The sequence below is a fragment of the Anoplophora glabripennis genome, unplaced genomic scaffold, assembly GCF_000390285.2.
Source record: "Anoplophora glabripennis isolate ALB-LARVAE unplaced genomic scaffold, Agla_2.0 scaffold102, whole genome shotgun sequence".
NCBI classification, from domain to species: Eukaryota; Metazoa; Arthropoda; class Insecta; order Coleoptera; family Cerambycidae; genus Anoplophora; species Anoplophora glabripennis.
Genome location: NW_019416316.1, coordinates 946031 through 956715, shown reverse-complemented (window position 1 = coordinate 956715; position 10685 = coordinate 946031). Strand labels below are relative to the sequence as shown.

Genomic DNA, 10685 nt, shown 5'->3' with positions numbered 1-10685 from the left:
AATAATAATAATATCTCTACTCCTCATTCTAACTACGAGAATTAGCCCAGAAGTCGGAGACTTGTGCGGGAGAGGAGGCGGCATATTATTATTACGCAGGCCGCATTTGCGCCCAGGAACGACTTATGTTGGTAGGCCCTAACCACCATTCAGTGCAAGAATGAGGGAAACCTGGAAAACCTCATTAATTAGGGGGGTGGTCAAATGCCAACCGGTGTCAATCTCTCACATTGACCCAAGCCAACATTCTTCCACCCTACCATACCTGCACAGAGGGTGCCAATCCTCCGTACAAGCATAGCTAATCTACGGTCTACCGGCCGCGGGAATCGAACCCAAATGCCACTAGTCTTCCGAATTTAGAAATTTCAATGTTCTTGTAAACTCTCAAAGTTGACTTGAACATGGAATATTTAGCCCACAACGTGGATGGAGCTAATTTCTCACTTAAATTGAAAAAATAAGCCTACACGACATCTTCATTTACACCTTTCACCTATTCTTTGATTTTCCAATCTTGAAATTCCTTCAGTTCTTTTTTGTATATAGATTTTGATTTCTCCGGAGTGATGCTTGCAGCAGCCGCATTCGATTTTTCTAAAATTTCAGTTGGAATTTCCATGTTTTCCATTTTTTCAGTCTTTGTTTTAGGATTTCAACGTGACTTCAACTCAAAAAATATTGTTTGTTTACTGACAACCCTTGGTTACAGACACAATTTAGGTTAACACTCGCATCCTTTGTAATATTTAATAATACATTCATTTCGTTAAATTACTTTTTCTGATATTGATAACTTGAAATTTTAAGTTACTTTTATTTATTATTAAAACGAAATTCTATGAAAGTGTTGGATAAAATTTTGTATGGCACTCGTGTGTTACGTCATATAAGTCACTTGGGAAAATTAGCCCTCTCGGCCTATGGCCTCGAGGGCTAAACATTTCCCAGCGTGACTTATATACGAGTATATCGTAACACACTAGTTCCATAAATAACTATTATTTAAAACATTTTTGAGGTACAAGGTTTTTTTCGCATTATAAAAAAAATTTACTTTGACAAAACGAATTTTAAATTGTTTTCCATTTTCACAGTAGGTAGTACAGAAACATTCGAGAAAATGGCGAATGCGCCAAGAATAATTATGTATTTTGTAATACCTATATTTAATGTCATTTAGCTAATGTTTAAAAATAAACAAATTTAGGAATAGTTTCGATTAACTTCCTAATTCCCAAAGAACAAATATTCTTTTGACAAATCCGACGATTAGAGTAAAAAAAAACAATTCAATGTTTTTTTAAGTTTAGAATTAAATTTGTTACATATCTATTTATATTTTTCGATCGGTCAATTTATTCTCAAGCAAAATAGTATTATCTCTTTTTATGTTCACACCAGGTGATTAAAACTTTCGTTTTTCATCCTCGTTGCAAAACAAGGAACAGATGCCTTTGCATAAATATTTTTACACAAATGTTGTCATGTTACGGCCAATAAATAGTATTTACATATGGACTAAGGATGACCATATCTTGGTAAGGCACATTCATCTACATTCATTTTGAAGAAAATGAACGAAAGTAAATAATCTAAACATTTCCCAATGTGACTTGAATTTTTTAATAACTTTTGCTACCGCATTTAACTATTACATTTGTAAGTATTCTAATCTATTTCATAAGGAATATACATTAAAATATTTTAGTTTTAAAACTTGGAAACCAAACATATGTTCAATGTTCATATAATGTTTTTATTGTAAGCTATATGTTCAATTGCCAAAGTTTGAAACGATGTTAGCGAATAAATCTGTATAATAGAATAAAAAATTATTTTTCTACAAAACTGTTAAAAGTGGGCTTTTTAATTGTCATTTTTGATGTTAAAAATGTCATTTTTTGACACGCGTGTTAAAAGTAAGTTACTTTTAACACTTGTTAAAAGTGATTTTATTTTGTGAGTGAAGATGATTAAAAAACGAGCGTAGCGAGTTTTTTAACTTACTTTTAACACGTACATCATAAATAGCTATTTCTGTTGGACTTAATAAAAATTGGAAGCGGAACTCATATTCCATGCGTTTTTATACCCAGATCAATTTTTTTATCCTCGCCCACAAACTTGTTTTTTTTTTAAATGGACAATTTAATTCATTAACTGAATTTGTGGATTATGACATTCTATGCAATTTTTGGTGAAAACAAAATTAATAAAATTGAAATTTATTACTTCTCTGAATTGAAAATTTTAATTCGTTGATCAAATTTGAGGATAACTAAATTGTAAGTACATACTTTTTTGTAGAAACATTTTGTTTTTCATTTGAAAGAGTGTTAATGAAAGTTCTATGGGATCAAATGGGATTAGCGGACATCTCATTAAAACAGGCACTCTCACGTCAAAGCGTTAAGCCTTGTTGACTTTTTTCACAATTAGTGGACAGGCGACTTGATTACGAAATTGCGTAGGATTTAAAAGCAGCAAAACTATGGTTATTTAAGTGAATTTTATAAGATACTTGTATTAGATATTTCTTCAAAAATTATAATTTCTTAAGAAGAGTTTTTAACATTGTTTATGATTAAGGAGGTTCTGTAGATATCACGAAAGAAGTTTTCAAATACATTAGTTTTCATTTTGAAGCGGCTTGAATTGTTTTTCTTAGAAGCAAAAGTACGAGCTTCTAGAAATGCACAAATTATTATTATTATTCACCAAGATAATACAAAAGTTTGCAATACATGAAGAGCAACATAAATAGCTTTTCTAGAAGCGGTGAATTATTCTGTTAATCTTTTCGTTTCCGCAATTGATGAATGCTTGAAAGAAATGAAAGTGATATAAATTGAAAAACAAATAAATTAGAAGTTAGTAAAGAACTAGACCAGATGGGTTACAAGAAATTTTGTAGACAATCTTTGACATTAGCTTTGTCTGGTATGTAGTAAATTAGTTGAAGGCTCATTAAAATGGAAAATACAACGTCCAAACATTTTGTAATGTTTTATGTTTATTTCTATTTGATACGTATGTCAATTTTTACTTGACTTTAGTTAGAACCAAAAATATGTATCACATTCTGAAGACTAATTTGAAAGATTAGAATTAGAATTACACAACTGGGTATACCAAAACGATACTCTCAACCCAATATTGTTTTAGAGATTTGACCTACTGAAGAAAAGCGTAATGGAAGGTGTCAAACTAATATGGTCTGTTTGCGTACCAGATTCTTGCCATTTTGAAGACGTGTTCCCGCATTTTAACAAAAGCATTGCGGAATTAACTGAAGGATTGGACCTAGTTGTGACTTTAAAGAAAGAATATTGTATTTCACTGGATGATGAGCCAAAATTGGACACTCCTGGATACATAGCTATGTATGCACTAAAGTAGCTCCATTATACAATTATTTAAAAACTGCTTTTGTAGATTTATTATTGGGCTGATAATACTAACAGTTGCTATTTCGACTATAATAGATGCAATAAGTGAAGGTAATGTATACTAATTTAGTGTTGCATTATTTAGATTACTTTAGCTAAACAATTCATATATAATATATACTGTTCCTAAACTCAATATTAATTTGTAAAGCATGAATTTGGATAAATAACAGTATTAGTATCACGATTGAACGAATATTCCTTGAAAACACACTTTGTTTCTTTTTAGTAATATATCTATAAAGGACTGTCATAAAAAGATCCAGCCCTGGTTCAAATTGATCCTCTGTTGTAATCTATTGTAATAGTAAGGTTCGGAGATGCAGCTCGTAACAAAGTCGTACTCGGTTCATTCTCCCAGTTTTGATTTAATTTTTTCTTTACCAACGGTGTTAATTGCAGTCAGTTGACGATATTTCAATTATGTTTTGATAGATGTCGCGAACGTTATAAGGATATATTGTTATATAGCATAAGTATAGCATAATTTGACACGAAAAAGGTGTGGATTACAGAATTAAGTTAAATGAAGGATATTTTTGTATATAAATTAAGTTTGTAGTGATGTAAGTATTAAATTTGCTCGATAAACGTCTCAACTGCGAAAATTGCGACAAAAATTGAATTTGCACATTCAATAACTATTAAGATGCACTCATGTATCAAAAAATGTTAGAAATAATACTAAAGAACCATTTTGTAATGTTAAATATCAAGTAAATGTCCAGGCATGAGCACATTTAAAAAATATCAGAATTTTGACAAATTATCCACGGAAGGTAAAGGTGTTTTACACATAAAGCAGTGACATGCAATAAACCTCGTATATAAGCAAAGTACAGCATACCTGTTATCAGTAATTATGTGTAGAATTAAACCTGAGCTACTGTAAAAGGTTTCATGTATCATTTAAATGTTGACATTCTGTTGTTTCGTTAAAATTTGTAAATTTGTAGTTTTATAAGTGTTGTAGTACTGCAAAATAGTATGTACAGAGTGTAAAAGACCTTCATAACTTCATAAACTGTATTTACACTCCAACCAAAGTTCAAATTTCTGTGTAGATTTTAAGTTTTCGGTGTATGGGGGAACCTAGAAATTTTCATTCGTTTAGTTTTAAAAAACATGTAAATACTGTTTAAGATGTGAAAGAGAGGTAGTAGTAAAGACATTCAATGGACAGACATGCAGAGAATTAAGCTGTGTATCGAAATTTAGCTACAATTTGCAAAAATAAATTTTGGTCATAATTTAAACGTTAACCTGGAAACATGCTACTGGGTATCAAAAAATGTAAATAAATTCAAAGAATCGGAATATGTGAACATCATGCAGCATAAATCATGCTAAAAGTCAATAGTTTGAATAATAAAATTTCATAAATGTTTGGGTGACATTCCTATGGAAACGGTTCTTTTATTTTAACGACAATAAAACCAAATGCTGGTCTTATCGCAGCCAGTCTTCCATAAATTCTTGAAGCAACAACATGTGGAGAAATGCCACTAACAGCTATAAATGTCAAAAGTCCGAATCGCACATTTCACTGAAATTCCATAAGTCTGAAAATTTATCGAGATCTACAATCAGTAAATAAAAGTGCAATACTAAAGAACTGGTCATAAATTAATAAAAAGTAAATAAGTGCGACTTAACAAAAATAAAGTGTAGTACATCTTCAATTGGAATTATCCTGTTAGAGTACGTTCAGAACGAGCTTACGGATTTCATCGTGGGATTCTACCACCAAGGCTACCAGGATCGCACCGAAATTCTATATAGGAGATACAACCAATGCTACAAGACAACGCATCGTAAGTTGTAGATACTCGCATTGGCCAATTTAAATGTGTGTTTAAATTTAAATGACTTCGCATTCAAATCGAAATAAAATTAAATTCGTAAAAATTGTTGTACATATGCATATGGCATAACAAATATTTCATTTTTGAAACATTGGCATGTCTGCAGTATAGAAAACATAGCATAGCACTTTAACATTAGATTTAAGGGGGGGACATTTCATGTTATCATTTATTTAGATTTAGTATAAAAAAATTGTCAATTATAACTTCAACTACAAACCAAAAGTGTAATATATCTATAATTGTCAAGTTTAAAGATATCTTTCATTTGAAATAAGTTTAAGCAAGTCATAAAAATAAACTCGCCCTGAAATTGAGTTGGTCTACTACTATAAAAAAATTTCAAAAATCAAAATATAAAAACATTCAAACTTAATAATCTTATAAAGGCGTCCATAACATAAAATAACAAAATTAAAATAACAAAAATAAAAATTAAAGAACATTCAAATCATAATAATATGTATTCGANTTGCAGTCAGTTGACGATATTTCAATCATGTTTTGATAGATGTCGTGAACGTTATAAGGATATACTGTTATATAGCATAAGTATAGCATAATTTGACACGAAAAGGGTGTGGATTACAGAATTAAGTTAAATGAAGGATATTTTTGTATATAAATTAAGTTTGTAATGATGTAAGTATTAAATTTGCTCGTTAAACGTATCAACTGCCAAAATTGTGACAAAAATTGAATTTGTACATTCAATAACTTTTAAAATGCACTCATGTATCACAAAAATGTTAGAAAAATATTAAAGAAACATTTTGTAATGTTCTATGTGTGTATGTGCGTATGTTGTAATGTAATAAATGTTGACATTTTGTTGTTCCATTAAAATTATTGTGTAGACTTTAAAAGATCTCGGTGAATCAGGGAACCTAGACATTTTCATTCGTTTAATTTCAAAAAACAGGCAAAGACTGTTTAAGATATGAAAAAGAGGTAGTAGTAAAATCATTCAATGGACAGACATGCAGAGAATTAAGCTGTATATCGAAATTTAGCTACAATTTGCAAATATAAGTAAAATTTGGTCATAATTTAAAAGTTAATCTAGAAACATGCTGCTGGTATCAAGAAATGTAAATAAATTCAAGGAATTGGAATACGTAAACATCATGCAACATAGAACATGTTAAAAGTCGATAATTTGAAAAATAAAATTTCATAAATGTTTGGGTGACATTCCTATGGAAACGGTTCTTTTGTTTTAATGGCAATAATACCAAATGCGTTTTCATCGCAACTAGTTTTCCATCAATTCTTGAAGCAACAACATCGTCAATTTGTTCCTAAAATAAACAATTGAAAATCAATATAAATCAATAAGTTTGTGAAAAAGTTTACCTATCCAGTCATTCATGTGGAGAAATGTCACTGACAGCTATAAGTGTCAAAATTCCGAATCATACAATTCACTGAAATGCCATAAGTCTGAAAATTCATCGAATTCTACAATCAGTAAATAAAAGTGCAACACTAAAGAATTGGTCATAAATTAATAAAAAGTGAATAAGTGCGACTTAATAAAAATAAAGTGTAGTGCATCTTAGATTGGAATTATCCTGATGTGCGACCAGAACGAGCTTCCGGATTTAATAGTGTGATTCTATCACCAAGACAAACTTTGAATTCAAATCGAAAAATAATTAAAGTCGTAAAAATTGTTGCACATATGCATATGACAAAACAAAAATTTCATTTTTGAAACATTGACATGTCTGCAGTACTTCTAGAAAACATAGCATAGCACTATAACATTAGATTTAAGGGGGGAAATTTCATGTTATCATTTATAAAAACATTCAAATCATAATAATATGTATTCGAAAAATTTTTAGTTCAATAGAAAAAAGAAATAGAAATATTTAATAATTTAATTCGACTTAAAATATTTATACTACACAATATACAACGTTGATATAAAAAGCATTTTAGATTTACAATAATGTGAATACAAGTTTCAGAAAACAATATCCAAATTGTAGTTGGTACATGACAGAGGTTACCACTTAATATATTGATAAGAGTATGCCTATATTTTATGCCTCACCAGCTTCTCATACTGTCAAGTACTTACTAAGTCACAAAAAGGTTTAAATTTCATTCCAAAAGATTTGGAATAGCAGTTAATAATATCTTTTGTATATAGCTGTATATGTGACACTAGAACCTTGCCTGAACTTTATTGGAATTCATTTTACGTATTTACTTAACTTTATTATTTTCATTGTTAATATTATTGTGTTGCGACACGTTTTCTGTAAATATCTTCATATTTGCAGTCCAGTTCTGTTAAGAGCCACGTGCTCCCAAACTTTATAAATAAAATATAATTATTTCCTATTTATTAAATCTGTATCTAGATAATACTTTCGAATTATTCGTGGTATATAGATAAAAATGAATCTATTTTTTAGCAACATACTATAGAGTAAAAGTTGTTATGGTTTGAAAGATTTTACGCCATTAAAGATAAAAATATAATATTTATAAAATGCATCTCTCTGTTCTGATTACGAAGTCTACATCCACTAATTTATATTATAGCATAAAATTATACAGTAACTTTCTTTATGAGGTGTTGCCTTTTATAAAATTAATCTCGCAATTAATGCCAAGAATAAATATTCAAAATTTTCCCGAGCTAATTTTTCACTCATATTCTAATAAATCATTGGAAAAATTTAAAGCACCCTTGAGATTGTGGGCGTGGATAATGTCATTTACAGTAGACTAAAATATTGTTGGTTTGTATTTGACAAAAATTTAACGACCGCAGTATGGAAGCAACTGTCGTTAAATTTTATTCATATTTTTTCGCGAAACACATAAAATCGTGACTGGTAGCGTTACAGAACTGACGTAATGCAAGAGTAATGATGCGTTTCATGATGAATTTCAGCAGGCAACCTCATCAATTATTTATAATCCGATTTTTGTAAATGCTTTCTTGTAGCTACTTAATTTAATAATATAAACAATAGCGATGTACAGGGTCATCACAAGACATTTGGCTGTCTCTGAAGACGTCGGAAAAATAAAGAAAACATTGTTCGTCATCAAGTTTTCAACAGAAACATATTATCTTTATCAAAAAAAAGTTGGGCATCACTTTCCACAGGTATAAATAACAATTTTGTTTCTTTTATTCTTTGTTGTTTATAAACCTACCTATTTAGTTTTTGGGCATTTTTTTTTCAAACTGATAATAAAAATTTATCATAAAAATCTCTTTGCTTCTAATGTTTTCACACTTAATGAAAATATGAGTAAAATTATTGTCAAATGAACAAACAAAATAAAATTGCAAAAAACTAAAGAATTCTATCCACTTCAATATGTTCAACTTCTTTTTTCTATATTTTTTTAAATTATTATTAATAATTTTCTTCTTTCTTATTTATTACCTAGTAATTTCATTGCATTCTGCTCATAACAAAATAAAATTGCAACATTAAAAAACTAAAGAATTCTATCCACATCAGTATTTTCAACTTCTTTTTTCTAGATTTTTTTAACTCTTTATTAATTTTCTTCTTTCTTATTTATTACCTCAAATTTATCTAATCATAAATTTACAATTATTACAAGATTATTTAAATACAGATGAAGTTAGAAATTAACGGAAAATACAATAAGTCTTTACCTTTGAAATAATACGACAAAGTAATCAAAGTAGTATTTCAGTTTTTTTTCAAGATGTGTTCTCATATAATCTAAAACTCTCAGAATCAGAAAATATTCAGTTCTAAATAAGAATAACTTAGTTACAATTTTCATCTCTTCCCCCTGTTTTTATCAGAAAATGTGTTTTAACACTGTTTGTAAGTATACTGTGCACTTCCGGAAATTGAATTTGATTGATCAATCCATCGTCCTGAAAGATATCAGAGTTCAATATTGTGACTATTTCAGCATATTTTTAAACAAAGTGTTTAAATTTGTTTCTGAATTCGCCTGATATTTGAATTTATATTAGCAACGAACGTCCAAAATAAAGCGTAATATAACAGCAGTTACACAGTTATGTGAGTCGCAATAATCTCTGAAAGGTAAAACATCAAAATGGTACCTGTGTCAAATTACAGTTGCCTGCTTGCATGTCCCTTAAAGGGTCAGAGAAATATCTGACTGTGCCAAACGTTTCCCTTTTATCCCCCTGCATCTGTCGTGGTTAGAATTCTTCTAGAACTAATCCCAGTCAATAGCGAACGTACACAGAATGTTACTCCCACTCTTTTGATATATGCAAAATCGAAAAATAACAAGTCTATCAACACCCATTATCTGCTACATTTATTTATGACTCATTTTTGTCAGTTATGGTGTACTTTTTACTATAAACTTTAAGAATTCTTGCACTATATTTTTTAGAAATATAATCCATCTACGCAGAGTGTCATTCAACGTGCGATTTTCCTTTTACTAGGTTTTTAAAGGCATACAAATGAATAACATTGTTAATAAAGCTTTCTGAATAAGGCAATAGTTTTTTTCTCTGAATCAATTTTTTTAGCCATTAGTTTTTATATTCTACACCAGGCATTGGTGTCTTTATTATTTGAAACATTTTAGTATAACTAAGAAATATTTTTCACAAGCTGTAAATGTTTTAAAGATCAAACGGTCTAACAATCATCTTCTGATTTTCCTAAAAGCATTGCAGTTAAATTTCATTGCCGGTCGTTAAGATAAACTATTATCGGTAATTCGCTTCGAGCTTTTAAGACCAGTAAAACAGAATTATTACGAGGCTAGCATCTACACGAAATACTCTTTTCTGTTTACTTAGGATAATTCATAAGCCAGCAGGAATGCAGTGTTTCGAGAATGTAAGATTTCGATTTGTTTTATTTTAGGTGAATCAAGTTGGCTTATAAACTCATTTTCAGCGTATTCGAATGGAAAACGGCTTTTCTCGACAGAAGCTAAGGAACTAGAATTAGAATGTTTGAATGGTTTCAGATATGTAAGTATTTGTTACGTGGTGATTGGACACAGATACATACACAATATGGTTTTTCCCTCTGCTAATTCTGTGGATCTCGTATATGTAAGTAAGGACGTAAATACATTTTGTACTGTATATAATGTAATCAGTGGATACTACATTTCTAGGAAGTTCATTCATAATTAATTAATCTATAATGTGCAACTATCTAATAAAACTATTTAATATGTCATAGGTAAAAGGACCGATTGACTATATAACGAGCGTTCAAATAAAAACGTGGTCAAGTTGGTTCTGAAAATTTGGACGTAGGGCGTAGCGTATAGCAAATGAACTTAAACGTCATCTGTCAAAGCGCTATATCGCCGCTATCAATTTGAATATTTTCGTTTTAAAAAGCGTTTA

General features: G+C 29.8%; 1 protein-coding gene across 1 annotated transcript in view; it reads left to right on the top strand.

The window, feature by feature from the left end:
- LOC108904655 (O-acyltransferase like protein-like) overlaps positions 1 to 10685 on the top strand; it is a 70995-nt gene that overhangs the window by 13700 nt on the left and 46610 nt on the right. Inside the window, exons 3-5 of the mRNA XM_018707288.1 lie at positions 3169 to 3386; positions 3439 to 3503; positions 10189 to 10382. Coding sequence (XP_018562804.1) covers positions 3169 to 3386; positions 3439 to 3503; positions 10189 to 10382 — 477 coding nt within the window. The remainder of the gene's footprint in view (positions 1 to 3168; positions 3387 to 3438; positions 3504 to 10188; positions 10383 to 10685) is intronic.